We start from the raw sequence: 18,902 nt of genomic DNA, 5'->3' as shown, positions 1-18,902 counted from the left end.
GAACTCAGGGCCTCACACTTGCTAAGCAGGCACTCTTACCCATCTTACTGCAATGGGTTTTATAGAGATAGAGTCTTTCAAAGTATTTGCCTCAGGCCGGCTTTGAACTGCAATCCTCCTGATCTCTGTTTCTTGAGTAGCTAAGATTACAGTCATGAGGCATCCAGCCCTATGATAGTTTTATGTTTAATTTTTTAAAAAATGTTTAACGCTTTGAGAAACAGTCAAACTGTCTTCCACAGCGATGGCACTGTTTTCCATTTCCAGCAGACAGGCATGAGGGTTTCATTCCTCCCATCTTCGCCAGCATTTGCTACTTTCCTTTTCTGATTGCAACCATGCTAGTGGATGTGAAGTGGCATTCTGGGGTTCTGATTTGCATTTCCCTGGTGCTCAGTGTCCCTTCACAGGCTCACTGGGACAAGGTTCTGCCTTTCAGAGGTCTATGGGAATGTTGGTTCAGCACAGGTACCAGCAGCACAGTGCAGGGGATATGGAGCTGAGCAGAACAGTTCTTTGCTCTCAAAGACCTCATGGTTTAGTGAGCATTGTGACACAGGCTTGAATGGCTTTAGCCAAGGACCATGAAGAAGGCCCCACCACCAGGGTGTGGAGGTAGGAGTGGGCACATCCACTTATTGGGGGGATAGGTTAGGGCAAGCTTCTTGGGGCTTGAAGGCTGGCAAGGATCTCAACAAAAACCTCAGAGCCCTCCAGGGATGATAGTGGCAACAACATGGATGTCAGGCTACTGTCTAGGTTCCATTCAGAAGTTTCCTCTTGCAGCCCAGTTGTGTATAGCTTCAGTGAGATACCTGGGAAGAGACTCCCCCAGCTATAGGATTGGGGCAGCATGGAGAATGGGCCCAGCCTGCTGGAAGAACAGGGCTCAGAGAAAACTCCCCTCAGAGGCCTCAAGAGAGTAGAAGGTCTACATGGACATCTCTGTCTCCTCTTGGGTGGGTCCTCCGATTCTCAGTCCTTGTCTGTGTTTGGCCCTTATGACATTACTTACACAGGACTTAGGCTCACGAGTTATCACAGGACCTTATGAACACTGGACAGAGGTAGCTGACTGCACTGGCCTTCTGCTGATTCCCTGCTTTACTTCTCTGATGCCGTATTCATGGTGGGGGACTGGAGTGAAAAGAGGAGTCAGCATGGGTGGGATGAGGTACAAAAGTGGTCCATCCCCGATAGCACTTTGCAGTGGGAATGTGACTGAGGAAAGGCATGGGCTGGCTGGTACATGTGTGGGAAGCAGGGTGTGAGGTTAGGAAATGGTGGTGCTGGCTCTTGTGGGCTGATGAGGCTTTCCTTTCTCCATGGGCATCCTTGCCCCTGGTGGGTGGCCAAGGATCTGAGCTATGTGTACTGGGGGCTGTTGGACACATGTCCTCTAACAGATGGGCCCACCATCTGGCGAGGTGTCCTTCCCAGCCCCACCCAGGCCCTCTCTGGGGTGGGACAAGGCCACCTGCCACACTGAAATACTCAGCTGGCCTCTGCCAAGGGCCATGCTGGCCTCCTGTTTCCCCTTCCTGTGACCTTAACCACCAGCCACCAGAGGGGACAGGCCTGTGGTGATGCAGCCAGTGGCAGAGCTGGGGCTGGACTGTGGTCTCTTTCTCTTCCACTGACCCTCCTGGACTTCCTATAAGATTCTTCCTGCCATGACTTTTGTTTTTGGGGATCTACCTCTGGGTCCCCTCTTTCTACCCCTCCCCCAACCCCAGATTTGTGAGCCTCCAGCGTCTATGTCATCCTGGGTGTGTTGGCTTCTACCAGCTCAGGGTACCACTGTCCACAAGAGAGTGAACAAGAGAGGGATGCACTTTAAGTCAGGTGTCCCTCCAGGTGATGTCAAGGGACCTAGGACTTAGTTCACCTTGAGATCCAAAGAATGGATCCACCAAAGTGGGGGGCAGAATGATCCCTCACAGAGGAGATATTGCCCGCCAGGGAGGGCACCCACGGGGAAAGCAGCCATTCTGTCTTCATCATTGAAGCACTGGGAAAGCCCTAGAAAACATGTTCTCCTGGTACCTGGGACACTGATAAGTCATCTGCTGTGAATGAATTATTTCTCTTCCCTGGGGCTCAGTGTCTTCTTCCTCAGGTCAGACAGGACCTCTGGGGTCACCTGACCCAGCCCATTCTTCTAGGAGAGATGGTTCCCAATCCCATGTAGAAATAATATTAGATGGTAGTTAAGAAATAGGCTGTGAAGGCCAGGGGCCATGGTGCACTGCCTGTAATCACAGCTACCTGGGAGGCAGAGGTTAGAAGGATCTTGGTTAGCAGTCAGCCCAGGTAAAGGGGGAAAAAAAAAAAAAAAGAGTTAGTGAGAGCCTTCTCAACTAATAAGCTGGGCATGGTGGCCCATATCTATAATCTCAGCGCTTGGTAGGCTGAGACAGGAAGAATGAGAGTTTGAAGCCAGCTTGGGCTACAGAGCAAGACTCTGACTCAATAAAAAACAACCACCACTCTGGGGTCTGCATTGATTTGAATCTCAGCCACTTATGGTTGGTGATCGTGAACAAGTTTCTCAGCCTCTTCCTGTCTTGTTTTCCCTGTCTGTAGCAAAGAGATGATCATGCCAGCCACACAGAACTGTGAGATTGAAAGGCAGAATACAGAAAAATCTGTGACCATATGCATACGTGTATGCTGGGCAAGCGTTCTACCTCCGAGCATCCGCCCGCCAAGAGTGACTAAATCTAATTTAGTATTTGAGTTTACTGTTCTTTTTCTCGGAGAGCTCCCAATTTTTCAATGCCTTAGGCTTCACAAAATTCTGGATTTTCTCCTGCGCAGAAGAGAACATTATGTAAGGCTAATCAGAAATGCAAGGTTAGGGCTGGGGTGTGGATAAAGCCGTAGAGCACCTATCTCAAAAATACAAAGCCCCAAGTTCAAACCCCAGTACCAACAACAAAAAGAAAGAAAGAAAGAAAGAAAGAAAGAAAGAAAGAAAGAAAGAAAGAAAGAAAAGAATTTATATGGGTTATTTGTCTTTGTTTAGCTGCCACCTTTGTCTCAGAAGGTTCAAGCCTTGTTCCTGGACATGGGGTCACCGTCTTACTATTCATTCCTTCATCATTCATGTAACAGATATAGATAGATCGCCTACAATGTACAGTGTTGGACAGTGTTTAGGTGTCCGAAACATAAATAATAAGGAGATTTAAAAATCCCCATTCCCATGGCACTTTCCTTCTGGTGGGGAGGGACAGACAGTACTCAGAATAAGTCATTAGATTGCAAGTGGGGACCATAGAAAGTTTAGGACTGAGTGGGCAGGCTGGGAAGGTGATTTCAGCTCGTGGTGGCATGATCAGGGAAGATATCCTGACACAGTAGCATCTGGGATGCAAGGTCATGACAGACTGTCAGAGGCACAAAGAAGGTGAGCTGTGTGGGTGGGTCTTATTTATTTTGCTTAAGAGATAGGATGGGGTCTCCCTTTGTTGCCCAGGCTGGCTCAAGTTACCCTCCTGCCTCAGCTGCCAAGTAGCTGAGACTACAGGTGCCTACTTCCACACCTGGCAGAACTTGGACATCGGACACTTTTAATCTGACTGATGGAAAGCCAGGGGAGAGCGTTTGAGTTTTAATAAGAGCTCAGCAGTTGCTGGGGTGAGAATAGCATGGGAGTGGGGACTCCAGGCGGAAGGTGATTATTATAGTCCAGGCCCAGAGAGGATGGTGAGGTGGTGAAAAGGGACCCGATTCTGGGGTACATTTTGAAGGTAGAGCCATGATAGTCTTCATTCATTCACTCCTTCATTCAGTGGGGACTAGGTATTAGAGACGCAGGCTCTAATGTAGCTGAGCTCTTCTGCAGTGTTGAGTCTAACAGACACAGATAACCGATAAACTACCAGAATACAAGCTGGAGGCCAGACGAGCAGCACAGCAGCTGTCTTCCCTATGGTCTCTGAGGTCCCCAACCTTCTCCTGCCTTCTCCATCTCCCCAGCTATCCCAGCATCCACCCTGAGGCTGTCCCACCCTCTTCAGCACCATGCCCCTGACTCCTCAGTACTCAGCCTGCTGGCTCTCCTCCCTCCCCTTCTAAGCCTTCCCCCTGACCAGTCTATGAACTAGAAAACTTAGGCCACGAACATTCTTATTTAACAGAGAAGGCCGCTGAGCCACAAAGTGTTCTCACTGGGCCAGAGTTCAGGTCTGTAAAAACTTGGGTGGACAAATCTGAAGGAAAAACCTTAAAGGCACTGGATTAACAAAGAGAATTTTGGGTAAAGGCCTACAGAGGGAAGTGACTTGCTAGGGTCCTATCACTCCTTTGTGGAACTCCAGCCTGACTTCCTAACCTCCCATTCTGTGGTCCTTTTCTATAACTCTGACTTAGACCTTCTTGTATTTCATAGCTGCAGAATGAGTGCCTCTAGTTACACATAGAGTAGAACTGTTGGACAGGCAAAAGAACCTGTAGAATATCTTTCCCTGGAAGGCTTTGAGAAAAGACATCTTGCTGGGCTGAGTTTTAGGTGTAGACGGACTGACAGGTAGAGTCCCTGCCCTCCTTCCTCAGACACAGACAAGCCAGGGCTCCCTGGCCAGCAAGTCTTTCTGGCAGACAAGACCTCTTGAGGGTGGCCTCTTAATTCAGCTCTGGCAGTGGGGAAAGGTCAGCCGGGGGGCCAGCCTGGCCCTGGCGGAGCTCTCTGGTTACAGCTCAGGTGGCACGCAGCCTGCTCGCCTCACCTCCCCCCTGCATCAGCAGGCCGGGCAGGCGGTAGTGCCCTCCAGCCCACAGGTGGAGCATGGAACCGGCAGCTCCTCTGCTCAAGTCCCCACCCTCTTCAGAGAGCTCTAATCCTACTCAGAGGTCAAGGTCTGACCAAGGCTCACCTGACCACCCAGTCTGAACACAGCCCTATCTCCAGCATGTGCTGGGTCCACCCTGAGGGCATGCACCCCTACACTAAGTGGTGAGCTCTTTGAAAAGAGGGACCCCTCCCCACGATCTCATCTGCAATAATGAGGACGTGGAGGGCTCCTCGGTTGCCAGGGTCCTGTGGACACAGTGTTGGCCTCCAGGCAGGGGCCACAATCAGTATGGCCTTCTCACCAGTCCCAGTCAGCGCCATGAGCAGGAGAGGGGCTGGCTGTTTTTTTATTTTGTTTTGTTTTTTAGTGGTACAGGGAATGGAACCCCCAGCTTTGCTCATGCTAGGCAAGTGCTCTACCATTGAGCTACATCCACAGACAGGACACTTATAAGGTCCTGCTCATTTATGGAGGAAGTGGAAGCTGTGGGAGCCACAGAGAGGAAGGCCAGGCACGTCCCTGGAGCCTTCTAAGTATGCAGAGGTCCTGGGAAGAGGTGGGACAGAGGTGGCTTCAGACTGCTGTGGAGGACCGAGGCGATGTGGCCAAGATGGGATGAGGAACAAGGAAGGCTCTGGGGTATTGCTCAGGCCAAGTGACCAGTTTCCTGTGCACTTGTAACTACTTTGTTCTTGGGTCACCAACCTGCTCAGTGAGGCCACAGCCTCTCTTGCTGCTTGAGATCCCTGTGGTTCAAGGAGGACAGGAGGGAACCATGGAACCCTCACCTCAGCTCCCCACCCCAGGTGGGCAGAGGGGTGGTGAGGCCCCTCTTGCTTCCCTGCCTTTTGCACTTTCAGTGAGCAGCTATCTGTGTCTCTGCAGGTCGGAATGAGCTGATTGCCCGCTACATCAAGCTCCGGACAGGGAAGACCCGCACCAGGAAGCAGGTGGGCCCTGGAGATGGACATGGGTCTCAGGGGCAGGTTCCCCAGCTCCAGCCTGCTCCCAAGAGGGAGAGTGACAGGCCCTCTCCAGAACTGTGTGTGGACTGTTTGGGTGGGGTCCTGTTTTGCTGGGGTTCCTGCCCACTCACTTAGGAGGAAAGCCTCCTCACTGGGGAGTCAGAAGCCCCCTCTCTGAGACACCAGAAGAGGCTGCAAAACATTGGCACTGCACTTGTGAAGTACTGTTCAACTTGGGATCCCTGGGACATGTGACCTGAGGGCCCCCACTGACCCTTTCCTGCATTCAGTCCCGGCACAGATGTGAGTGGAGGGCTGAGGGCTGGGGGGAACACAGGCTGTTGCAAGGTGGGGACAGTAGCCCTTTCTCTGCCACAGGTTTCCAGCCACATTCAGGTGCTGGCCCGCCGGAAAGCCCGCGAGATCCAGGCCAAACTCAAGGTAAGAAAACAGCTGTACTGGGAGGGAAGGAGTGAGGCAGGCACTTGGGGCTCAGGTGGGGCCCGAGTCCCAGAAGTTGGAGCTTTCTGTCCAGCAGAGCAAGTCTCCCTTGCAGATTCAGGGGCTGCCTGTATGCTGAGCCCATGTACTCCCTGCTGTGAAGGACAGTCGGGTTTAGCCTATGACTTCTCTCTGCTGACCTCAGAGCCACAATGTGTATGGACACCAGGCTTCCTGTATCCTGACGGGTGGGACTGTAGGCTTCTGCTGTATCCCACCCTGGCTTTAGCTCAGAGGAACTCACCTGGCTCCAAGCAGCTGCATCACCTTTCTTGAGAACTCCCGTGAACCTCTGGGTGCTGTCACCAAAGTCTGCAGAGATGGCAGAGCCTGGTGGTATCTTGGGAGGAGCTGGTGGAGTTCCTTCCTGTTCTCTGCTCTCTGGGACTGGAAGTTCCTTCCCCTCCCTGGATCTGCCCGCCTTGCAGTGCCTCTGCTGACAAGTGGCTGCTTTGCTGAGGGCCAACTACTGATGAGGTCCCCTCAGGAATTCAGGCCTCTGAGGACCCTGGGGCCCTGGGGCCTTTGGTGAGCATTAGGCAGGAGTGAGCTGTCCATCTGTCTATAGCAGAGCCTGCCCCGCCACTTGGAAGAAAGACCTGACCTGTGGACCATTGGATTAGAGTGGTAGTTTACAAACTTTTTTTTAAAAGCAATGAAAGCCTCTTTTATTTTTTTTTTTCCTTTAACAAACTCTCATTCCAGGGGCTGTCCACGTGGCTGTTGTAGTTATAACTAGGTTGGTGAGGAGTAGGCCAGAAACTCCTTCTCCTGTGCAGCCTCTTATAGCTACACGAGACCCTAAAGCACCTTGGAACCCACTTAGAAGCCTCTAGAACTAAATGATCTTGAGGATCCCATCTGGCCTCAGTGGTTCTTGACCTTGACACTGGCATCTCAGATTGAGTGGGTGAAACCGCAGAGCTCTCTGCCTCCTAGGAAGCCACACCCCACTGTCTGCCCAGTTCCATTCCCCCTGCCCTCAGCCCAGTTGTCCCTGCACCCCGCAGCTGTGGCCCAGCGCCTCACTCCTTTGTCCCTGGACAGCTGGCCTGGCTGCAGCTATGAGTCCCCATCCCCAGCCTTGGAGTCCTCCCCGTGTCCCCTCTCTAGTCTACCTCTGACTCACTGGGACCCTGGCAGAAGCAGAGGACACACTTTCTCTGTTACCTTTTTTTTGAGGTACTGGGGTTTGAACTCAGGGCCTCATGCTTGCTTAGCAAGTGCTGTACCACTTGAACCACTCCACTAACCCTTTTTTGTGGTAGATTTTTTCAAGATAGAGTCTCATGAACTATTTGCCTAGGCTGGCTTCAAACCCTGATCCTCCTGATCTCTGCCTCCCAAGTAGCTAGGATTACTGGCGTGAGCCACCAGCATCTGGCTCCATGTTACATTTTGACATTTTGAGTGTCCAGGGGAACATTTGATTCCTCAGGGCCTCTGTACCACCCATGTTTGCTTTAAAGAATCACATGTATCCTTGTCCATGAATTCTGACTTGAGGCCCAGGACAGCCTTCACTGGACTGCTAAACAAGCACCAAGGGGAGTCACAAGCCTCTTAAAATATGTGGATTTTCATGCTTCTGTATGTTTTCTTAGAGAGATTGGTCTGAGGATTTTGCCCTGGTAAAGGGTCTGTGACCCAAAGCCACTAACTCTGGGGTGGACAGCAAGGGCAGGTAGAAATCCTCAGGCCATGAGGCTTTGTTCTAGCCCCGCCTGTGGTCGTGGGCTTGTGGCCAAGCCCCATCCCATTTCCTCATCTATAAAGTGACAGGGTGGTATGGCAGGTGATAGCTGAGGTATCACCTCCTCCAGTGCAAAATGCAGTGACTCCTTGGCTCTGCTGCTTGGTCTCTGATGTCACCCCCACAATGTCCTTCCCATGTCCTTCTGACTGCTGCCTCACCCACTGCGGATGTGTTTCCTGAACCCTGGCCGACTGTTTACATTGAGGATCGGGAAGAGACACACTGCTGCTGCAGAGCGGATGGAGCTCTCTGGCCTCATGATGCTGTTGTTAATCTCAGGTCCTAGGGGTACAGCCTGCCAAGTCATTCCTGTTCCCTGCAGGAAGAGGCCTGGGAGGGCAGGCTTGGGTTGGCTTTTCCTCCTGGAAGTGTGTGTGCTCCGGAAGAGGCACACCTAGACCTGTTACTTATCAGACGGCCTCTGAGAGCAAGGCCCAAGTTTGGCCCCAGGACAGTGGGGAGGGGCCACTGACAAACCTCATCTTCTTCTCTGCTCTGTCCAAGTGGAGGATGACCCCAGCATGCAGAATGCTGTCCATGATATGTGCTGGGGGCTGGAAGATCCTGACATGTCTCCCATTGCCTCCTTGGTTTGCATAGCCCCTCTGTGCTAACATGGAGTCTCTTAGTAATTTTCCTGTGGCTATAACAAAATACCAGAGACTGGGTAATTTATAAGGAATAAAACCAGACATGGTGTTTCACTCCTGTAGTTCCAGGTACTCAGGAAGCTGAGGCAGGAAGATCATTTGGGTTCAAGAGTTTAAGACCAGCCTGGGCAACATAGTGAGATCCTTTCTCAAAATAACAATTTTTTAAAGAGGGCTGGGTTGTAGAGTGAGAACACTTGCCTAGCACATGCAAAGTCCTGGGTTTGATTCCCTAGGACAGAAAGAAAAAAGGGAGGGAGGGAGGAAAGAATGAAAAAGGCAGGAAGGAATGAACGAAGGAAGGAAGGAAGGAAGGGGAGGAGACGAGAGAGAAAGAAAAGTATAAAGAATAGCTGTTCATTTGGCTCAGTTCTGGAGGTTGGGGCGTCTAAGAGCATGGCACCCACATCTGTTTAGCATCTGGTGAGGCCTTGCTGCATCATAACAAGGTGGAGGGCACCACATTTAGAATGGAGAGACAGAGCAAGCTTGCTAGCTTGGGTCTCTTTTCCTCATCTTGTAAAGCCACTGATGGCCCATGGTGGCTGCATCCTCGCCTCAAGACCTCATCTACCCTCATCACCTCCAAGGCCTTGCCTCTACACACCATCAACCTTTGAATTTGGGGATTGTTTCCAACTCTTGAACTTTTAGGGGATATATTCAAGCCACAGCATGGTCCAACCTCTTAGGACCATCCTTTGAACCCAGGTATTTTTGTTTGTTTGCTTGTTTGGTTGGTTTGTTTTGGTTTTCATTTTGAGATGTGGGCTTTATGTTGTCTTGGCTGTTCTCAAATTCCTGACTTAAGACACTCTCCTGCCTTATCCTGCTGAGTAGCTGGGCCTATAGGAGCATGCCACATGATCGGGTCAAGTCCATCTCTCATTCATTAGCTCTATCGCTGTGTCCTTTCTAACTCACAGATGAAATTTTTCAGTCACCATTTGACTTCCAAATATAGGAAAAAAGAGATAAAGCTAAAGAATGGATTATTATTGTTACCTTCTATGGAAATCCAAGAAAATGGTCCAGATGTAATTATAACTCTTCACAGATTAGGGCTTCTGCTATGTCTCTATCAACTGTCATACTCAGGAAATGTCCACTCACCATCTTCACCCTAGTCACCTAAACTCTGATCACCAGTTTCTTCACCTTGTAATGGGGATCCTACTTTTCCTCCATCCTCACAGGAGTCAAAGTTAGGTGGCATTCTCAGAAACTTCCCTGTGCTGTCTGTCAGGTCACGCACATGGAAACGCTCACCCTGAGTGGCTGGCTGGAGGGGTCTGTTCTGTTCCAGCTCCTCGGCTGCACAGCACTGGACTCTTGTAGCCTCAAGCCACACTGTAGCCTGCCACACAGAGCCGTTGTGTGGAGCCAGGGAGGTCATCCTGTGGGAGGACTATGAGCTTCGAGGATCTCCATCAGTTCTCAACTTTTGTATCACTCAGAGCAGACCTGGTTTACCAAATTAATTATCATTAACCATTAAATAATAGTTCATGGGTTTTTCCAATTTAAAAAGTTCATCCTAACTCCGGGTTCAACTGTAGAGCATGTGTGTAGAGAGCTTGAGGCCTGGTCATCACCAGCACCACCAAGAAGAAAAAGAGTTCATCGTAAAGAGACAGAATTTCCAGTCAGAGCTGCACACGTTGAAGAGTATTTGTGGTCCCAGTCTGAATGTGGGATCTTATTTTGGACAAAGATGCAATTCCCACTGGATTTTTGAAATTGAGAATATTGTCACATCAGTGTTTTGAAAACCCTCTGAGAATAGGAAGTTTAGGATGGGAACCACTGGCTTATAGAAGCTTAAGTTATTATTGATGGTGTTATTATTATTACTAGTTTTGGAGTGCTGGGAATCAAACCCAGGGCCTCTCAACATGTCAGACTGGTGCTCTATCACTGAACTACACTCCCTGCCTGAGACCCCTGTTCTTAAGGTAGAAGACAGAGGATACAGGGATGAGACTTGGCGGTAGGGTGCTTGCCTAGCATTCGAGAAGTGCTGGGTTCATCCCCAGTGCTTAGAGAGAGAAAGAGTGAAAGAGAGGAAGAAAGGAAGAGGAAGGAAAATGCAGTCTGCCGGACAGTCTCGGGTCCTTCACTCTGATGGAGTAGGCAGGGCAAGTGTTCTGCTGCTGTGACGGATGAGGAAACTGGTCAGAGAAGCCAAGTGGTGCTCAGTCACAAATGAGTTAACAGTGCTGCACGAACTTAGAACCTGGTCTTCCAGCTCTGGCCACTGTCAGTGGGACAGCTTCCCTGACCCGAAGGCTGGACACTGCCTCACCTGAGCCTAGCTGGTGCCACCTGCTGAGGTCCTCCCTTCCTGTGTCTCCCCAGGATCAGGCAGCTAAAGACAAGGCCCTGCAGAGCATGGCTGCTATGTCGTCCGCCCAGATCGTCTCAGCCACAGCCTTCCACAGTAAAATGGCCCTTGCCCGGGGCCCCAGCTACCCAGCACTCTCAGGGGTAAGTGGAGCAGCCCAGAGCTGGAGGCCAGCCAGCCTGCTCCCCACTCCTCCCCTTCTGCAGAGCTGGGAGCAGCCTCAAGTTCTTTTGTTTGAGTACTCCCAAGCCAGGAACGTCAGAGGTGAAGGGAACAAGGACCAGAGGCCGTCCTGAGTCACAGCTTGACTGGTGGAACCACCCTTTTGGGGTCCTTGGCAGCAGCACAGCAGACCTTTAACAAAGGGAAGGGGCTACCCCCATTAGCTGACCAAATGAGAGCTGGCCCGATTTACAGATGAGGAAGCTGAAGTCCAGAGACTGGAGCTGAAGCCCGAGGCTCTGGCATAGCACTGGTGCGTCCCTCAGTGGCTGGCCACGATGGCCTTTTCCTCACTCCTGCTTGGGAGTCCAGCACTGCCCTCCTTCCAGGTGGAGAGTCTAAGGACCAGCTTCTCAGCCATGGCCAAGTTGGCCACACTTTGAGAATGTTCCAGGAATGCTCTCCTTTCCAGGGCTCTATCCTTAAAGGGTTGTCCTGACTGTAGGGACTAAACAGAACTTTAAGACACAACAACTGTATTGCCCCAGCTCTTGGGGAAGGGATGGTCCCCAAATTCTGGGCCTCTCACCCATCCTGTTGCAAAGTGTGTTCCAATAACACCACTCCATCAGTATGTTAACATGTAAAGCAAAATGATTGTGTGGACAAGTAAGTTTGGGACACCTGGAGTTAAACAGATTTCCTTTGGATGCTAGGAATTGAACCCAGGGCTTCCTGCATGCTAGGCACGTTCTCTGCCACTGAGCCACACCAGAACCTCTAGATTTCTTGACTCTAGGACTTTTCAGAGCCTTAGGTGGTGATGTGCACTCTGAATCTTCAGAGAAGGAAGGGTGTGCAAGCCAGGTTTTTCTCTTGGAGCAGCATCCTCTTGGCAGCCTTTGCAGAGACTAGAGTGCCTACACACACCCTTGAGGATTAGCTACATGTCTAGAATTAACCAGCTAGACATGACATCCACTCCCCTCCCACCTGCTGGGGTCGGGCATGCACCCGAGGCCCACTCTGGCTCTTCTACACTGTGGGCCCTGTGCACACATGGCTTAGCTGACTCTGTACCTTTTGCCTCCACAGTTTTGGCAAGGAGCTTTACCAGGCCAAGCCGGAACATCCCATGAGTGAGTATGGCCTGGTTTCTGTTACCACTTGTTCCCTGAACCCAACTTGAGCCCATAAACTCGGGAAATGAGACTGGCCCTCTGGGTGGATAGGGCCACAGTCTGAGGTCAGCCTTTCAACACAGCCTTGAGCTTGGGGATTAGGCTCTGTTCCCAGGCATCATTCAACTTAGTGTGTATGCCCACACCCTGGGGTGCCATTCATCGAAGCTCCCATCCATCCAGGGTATTGGTGGGCCTAGAACTTGGGAGCCAGTGGGAAGGAGACTGAGAATCAGACATCTGGTTGACTTGGGAAAGGAGGGGGGTTGGATTTCCCAAACAGACATGCTGTTCCTGTGAATCAGCCATGAAACCTGAGGGAGTAAGCGGGGGAGAGCAAGGGAGGCCAAGGCCCATCAAGGCTGCCACACAGAGGGCCTCTGGCCCTCTCCCGGAGCTGATGCTTCTTTTCTCCTCTTTCCTACAGTGTGAAACCTTTCTCTCAACACACCTACACTGTCCAGCCTCCGCTGCCTCTGCCAGGTGGGTCAGCAGTGTGTGGCTCCTTTGCACCTTGCACCCCTGTAGCTCTTTCCCTGGTTCTAGGCTGCCAGCAGCTGGATGCCTGCATGCCTATCTTAGCTACCCTGTCATGTGCTCTGACCAAATATCCCAATGTCCTGGCTACCTCCCATTCCTTGCCCATAGCCTCCATGTGCCAAGCCCCTTCGTTCCTGAGGGATGGACTTGAGTGCTGTCCTTCCCAGCTGTGCTTGGGGCTGACCAGGACACACACAGTTGGAAGATAGTGCCTGTGCATCCCCTGGCCACCCTAATAGGTATCTATAATCCTGTCCTTCAAATGGGAGGTCCAGGAGCACCTGCTTCCACCCTGGCCCCTCCTAGCAGAGGGGACCATGGCAGGAAGAGGCCTACAACAGGGATGGGCAGAGCAAGCTAGCCATGCAGGTCCATGGTCCCCCCCTCACTACTTGGGGTACCGGGTCTGTCCTGACCTCTCCTCACTTTGCTTGAAGAGTGACTGTGACGTTGTAACTCTGGCTCCTCAGGCTTTCCTGCCTCTGAAAGAAGCCCTGCCACCCCTGGTATCCAATTGCTGCTTTCTCTCATCCCTATCTTGACCATCACTGAGTTGAGTCCAGTTCCCATTCTCTGGTCCTCTTTTCTGTTCATGCTGGTGCAGGTTCTCCTCCTTCTTGCCTAGATTACTACAGTGGCTTGTTATGAGCTCCCTGTCTTCCCTTACCACCACCAACTCCCCCCCAACCCCCTTCTTGAGTCTCAAAGCGTTCATCTTGGACTGGGGTGTGGCTCAAGTGGTAGAGTGCCTGCCTAGCAAGTGGGAAGCCTTGAGTTCAAACCCCAGTACTACAAAAAAAAAAAAAAAAAAGTCCATCTCACCATGTTGCTTCCAGGTTTTTGTGGTCTGTGCTTCAGGAAACAATCTGAACTGTGCAATAGACTTGCTGGTTCCCCAGGAACCCAACTCTTTGTGCTCTCCCCAAGGTTTATCCCCACCCAGGTTAGGCGTCCCTGTGCTCTGTGCATACCTCCACCTAGCATGGGGTGCTCTTTTTGTTTTTGTGGGACCGGGGTTTGAACTCAGGGCTTTGTGCTTGCAAAGCAGGCACTCCACCACTTGAATCACCCCTTAAGTCCATTTTGCTCTGGTTATTTTGGAGATGGGTATCTCAGACTATTTGCCTGTTCTGGTCTTACACACAGTCTTCCCATCTGAGCCTCCTGAGTAGCTAGGATAACAGGCATGAGCCACCAGCACCTGGATCACAGGGTGCTCTTGGGTGGCATTTTCCCTGGGTCTGTGGCTGGTTTGTCTCTGCATCTTGTGTGGATGTGGCAGTTCTTTGGATGCAGTGAGTGGATAATTGAATGGTGAAGGACTCAGCAGATGCATCAAACGACAGCTAATATGACCAGCCTGGTATTCCTTGTTGGTCTCCTCCACTTGCCCCTGAGTTCTCTGCCTCTGCTCAAGGCATCAGTGCACATCAGACTCCCAGATGTAAAAAGTGGGTTATCTGGAGTTCTTGGTGACACAGGCTGCTGCCACCAAGTGCTGATATTTCTCCCTTTGCATTGTTCCTGTGTCCTTTTCTCTTCATTCCATGGCCCTGCTTCACTTTCCACTTGGAAAACTGCCCAGATCTTGCTTCTAATGTTCCCCAACCCCTGCCCAGCCCATTTTCCACACTGGGGTAAGACAGTTCAAAAATGCAGGACCTAGGCTAGGCAAGATGGTACATGCCTATAATCCCAGCTACTCAGAGGTAGAGACCAGGAGGATTGAGATTTGAGGACAGTCCTGACAAAAGTTAACTAAATCCCATCTCAACCAATTCCTGGGTGTGGTGGTGTGCATGTGTGATCCCAACTGTGCTGGAGGCATAGATATAGGAGCAGCTCCATCTGAGGCCAGCCCTGGGCAAGACCCTATCCAAAAAATAACGAAAGCAAAACAGGGCTGGGAGCATGGCTCAAGTAGTAGAATATCTGCCCGGAGTTCAAACTCCGGTACCACCAAGAAAGCAGAGCAGGGTTGGGAATAAAGCTAGTGATAGAGTACTTGCCTTCTATGCTCAAGGCTTTGGGTTGCATCCAACACTGCAAGAAAAAAAAAAAAGTTTAAAAGTAGTTGCAGGGCTGACTCTTTTACAGTCCTGCCTCGCCTCCTTGACTTTAGGGTAAAGTCCACCCTGTGAAGTGGGCACCACAGGCTCTTGGTAGCCTTGTTTTCTGACATCAGCTTAGACCCCCTCTTCTTTCTACTTCTATCCCATGAGTGTCCACACTCAATCAGCAGGTCCCCAGCCCCACACCTTGCCCCTGCTGCTTCCCAACTTGGAAGCCTTTCCCTGGCTTTACTGGGGACTTCCTACTTGAACTTCATCACTTCTTTCAAACATTGCCTTCTTCCTGACCACTTCCAAGGCACTAGGAGCTGCTCTTTGATGCTGAGGGTCCTCTTTACTGATTTTCCTTCTCTTCATCCATTCACTTGCCAGCCACATTGGATGATGTGTCTTGCCTGGCTCAGGTCCTATGCTGAACCTGTCAGGAAACCTGCTCTCAGGGGTTATGCAGTATTGTGACCACTGATTCATCTGGTTGTCTTTCTGCCTGGTCTAGAAGTTGCTTGAGTGTAAGAGTCCCACAGTGTCTAGTCTGGCAGCCCTCCAGTTCAGCAGGCCCCCAGCCCCCACCAGGATGCATCTCCCTTGGATTTGGTTCTGCACAGAGGCCCTGGCTAACTGGGTTATATTGGCAGTCCCCTGTGCATCCAGAGCTGCTGCTGGGCGTCCTGGCCCTTGCCTGCTCCCCCATACCCCTCTGTCTGGCTTTTGTGGGCGTCTGTGGGCTGGTTCCATATGCCTCTCCCACCTGCATGCAGGGTTTGAGTCTCCTGCAGGGCCCACCCCATCGCCCTCCGCGCCCCCAGCACCTCCGTGGCAGGGCCGCAGTGTGGCCAGCTCCAAGCTGTGGATGTTGGAGTTCTCTGCCTTCCTAGAGCACCAGCAGGACCCTGACACGGTAGGCACCTCAGTCCTGGAGAACCCCTATCCTGCCCCTCCAGCACTCCCTCCACTTTCCAGCCTTTCTTGCCTGTTGTGCCCTGCTCCACTCTATGGCTTAATTTCTGTACCTTGTTCCTATTCAGCCTACCCTCCCTTTCCTTTCTTTCCTTCCTCCATTTTCCTCCTCCCACTTTCCCTGGCACTCTGGTACACCCACCCAGTCCTCTCAACTCTCCTATTCTTCCTCCCTCTCAGCCCAAGGTCCTCTCTTCCTGCCCTGCTCCACACCCTTCCCTCCTCTCCCTGACTCTCAGGGGCTGACAGGAAGCCGAGGAGCCTCCTGTGTCTGATCTGCATCCTCTGGCATACCAGCAGGGGGCATGGCCCACCTTGGCCTATCCCCTTGCAGTGTCCAGTGTCCTGGGTGACCAGCATCACCTGCCAAGTCCTGACACTTAGAGGAGGCCTGAGACCATCTCCTTTCGGCAGGGAGGGAATCATTAATCAAACACATGCTTCCTCAGAAACCCTGTGTGAAACAAAATTAGACCTGCCCTATCTCCATTTTCCCAGTGGGGAAGCTGAGGCCTGAGGGGTGAAGTGATTTGCCCCAGGTTACACAGCAGGTGGGCACCAGAGCTGGGCACTCTGCTCATCTTCCTTGCTTCTTCAGCATCTCTCTCAGACTCCTCTGCTCTCTGCAGTACAACAAGCACCTGTTTGTACACATTGGCCAGTCAAGCCCAAGCTACAGCGACCCCTACCTCGAAGCTGTGGACATCCGCCAGATCTATGACAAATTCCCAGAGAAGAAGGGCGGCCTGAAGGAGCTCTTTGAACGGGGACCCTCCAATGCCTTTTTTCTTGTGAAATTCTGGGTAAGTCCTCACCCCAGTACATAATGGTGCTGAGGCGAGGAGGGTAGAGTGGGTAACAGGTGCCCTAGCCACTGGGAGGACAATGCAGAGGAGAGAAGAGCAAGCGTGGAAGGGCCTCTGTTGGTGGAGCCCAGTCCAGGAGTAGGGCTGTGATGCCAGAGAGCGGGATTGTGGAAGAAGACCCCTCCCTCCCTCCATCCTTTCTTCCCTTCCTTCCTCCATCTCATCCTCCCTCCTTCTATCCCTCCTTCCTTCCCCCTCTTCTCTTCCCTCCCTTCCTCTTTCTTGTGTTTGAGATGGAACCCAGGGCCTCATGAATGCTAGGCAAGAGCTCTATCACTGAGCCATACACCAGCGCCAGCTGGCTTCTTTTTCTACCTCCTACCAGGAGGTTCTAACTCTTACTTGCTCCCTGGTCACTTTGGTAAGCTGAAGGCTTTACTGCATTAGAAAGGGCACATTTGCACAAGAGTTTGTGTAGCATTCCAGGGGGCTTTGAGGCCCAGCTCTCACCCACAGCTAAGCCCAAGGCTGGCTCTCTCCAGAAGAGTCCAAGTGCTCACACAGAGACCCCGGCCCAATCGTCAAGTTGCAAAACAGCTGGTTCTACAAACAGGATGAAAGTCAGACCTGGCGGTAGGGGTGGGGAGGGTCTACTAGGCAGAGAGAAAGGTTTTCTAGCCTGGGCAGTGTGTGAGTGGTACAGGCAGAAGGAAGGAGGGAAGGTGTGTAAGAGGGGACAGGGAAAAACATAACTGGAAAGGTGAGTTGGGTCTTGGAAGGGCCTGATCAGACGAAAGTCTGGGCTTTAATCTCTTCTGGCATGGAAAGTAAGTAGCATTTTCTTTCACCTGATTTTTTTTTATTTTGATGCTGAGGATGGAACCCAAGGCCTTTGCACCTGCTCAACCAATGAGCTGCACCCCCAGCCCAGCCCTGTGATCTGTTTAGATGGATGCATTTCATAGTGATGTTGTTAACACCATGATGGGTTCTTGTTCTACTCCTCCCCACACCCTAGCCCCAAGCTCCAGAGGAGACTGAAGGAAATTTTAACTGTTCATTCTGGGTTTTAACTCCTGAGTTCTAAAAGTGCTTATATTGCTGTATCTTAAATATTTATTTCATTGTGTTAGAAAATGTTAGGCTGTGGTGTCACTTTCCCCCTCACCATCTAACGTAATCCTACACAGTAAGTCATATGTATGTCTTCAGAACAGCAATGTATATAATGTTCATATTTTTTGGCAATGTAGATGGATCACCAAAAAACCAAAAAGTATATAAAGAATTACATTTCACATTTTGTGCAACTTTTTGCTTTTTCTTAAAAATTAAATGACTTTTTCTTTCATACTTTTTTGTGGTAATGAGATTTGAATTCAGGGCCTCTCACTTGCTGGGCAAAGTATGGTACCACTTGAGTGACACCCACAGTCCTTTTTTTACTTTATTTATTTTTCAGGTAGGTTCTTGCTTTTTTGCCTAGGGCTGGCCTCAGACCACCATCTTTCTACCATGTAGAAGGGATGACGGGCACATACCCACGCCCAGCTTGTTTTTGCCTGGGCTGGCCTCAAACTGCAATCCTCCAGATCTTTACCTCCTGGGTAACTGGGATTACAGTGAAGAGCCACGGCACCTGGCTCCTCCCATGCTTTTAAATAACTTACTCTTAAAATTTTACAAATTGCTCCATCAGAACTATCATATAAAACTGAAAAAAAAATGTTTTTCCAAAGTTGAAACCTTTTTTTTTTGAGACATGTAGCCCAGAGCTGGCCTGGAACTCAAAATCCTTCTGCCTCAGCCTCCTAAAGTGCTGGAATTACAGGTATGCACCATCATGCCCAGCTCTCACAAGTTCAAACCTGTTAAGTGATTAGCTCTTCCTGTGTTCCAGAGGTCTTCCTCTTGGTGCCTCTGTTTTCCTACTCCAGTTGGAACTGGTTCCTCTCCAGCTGTCATCCTGAAACTCCCTATATTCAATCTACACTTTCCTAGATCATACAGTTCTCGTCTTTATTGGTATACCTCCCTTATTTTCCTGGAGTACATCCTAGAGTACCTTCTAAAACATGGTATATAAATGACCTTGCCTATTTTGAAATGTCAGTTTTTATATCATTGTACTTGATTGATTGGTAGGTTGCGTAAATAATCTAGCTCATA

The 18,902-nt window shown here is 50.8% G+C and overlaps 1 protein-coding gene across 5 annotated transcripts in view; it reads left to right on the top strand.

The window, feature by feature from the left end:
• The window catches only part of Tead4 (TEA domain transcription factor 4), a 68,041-nt gene that overhangs the window by 32,058 nt on the left and 17,081 nt on the right, over positions 1 to 18,902 (top strand). For 3 of the 5 annotated variants that reach the window (XM_074076275.1, XM_074076278.1, XM_074076276.1), the window contains 7 exons: positions 5,685 to 5,749; positions 6,143 to 6,205; positions 11,030 to 11,158; positions 12,273 to 12,316; positions 12,786 to 12,841; positions 15,729 to 15,868; positions 16,557 to 16,730. In XM_074076275.1, coding sequence (XP_073932376.1) covers positions 5,685 to 5,749; positions 6,143 to 6,205; positions 11,030 to 11,158; positions 12,273 to 12,316; positions 12,786 to 12,841; positions 15,729 to 15,868; positions 16,557 to 16,730 — 671 coding nt within the window. Of the gene's footprint in view, positions 1 to 5,504; positions 5,606 to 5,684; positions 5,750 to 6,142; positions 6,206 to 11,029; positions 11,159 to 12,272; positions 12,317 to 12,785; positions 12,842 to 15,728; positions 15,869 to 16,556; positions 16,731 to 18,902 lie in introns of those variants that run through there. The other 2 variants (XM_074076279.1, XM_074076277.1) reach the window with 2 other exon arrangements.

This window comes from Castor canadensis, chromosome 6, assembly GCF_047511655.1.
Source record: "Castor canadensis chromosome 6, mCasCan1.hap1v2, whole genome shotgun sequence".
NCBI lineage: Eukaryota > Metazoa > Chordata > Mammalia > Rodentia > Castoridae > Castor > Castor canadensis.
The sequence above is the reverse complement of the archived record's forward strand: the minus strand, read 5'-3'. Positions and strand labels throughout refer to the sequence as shown.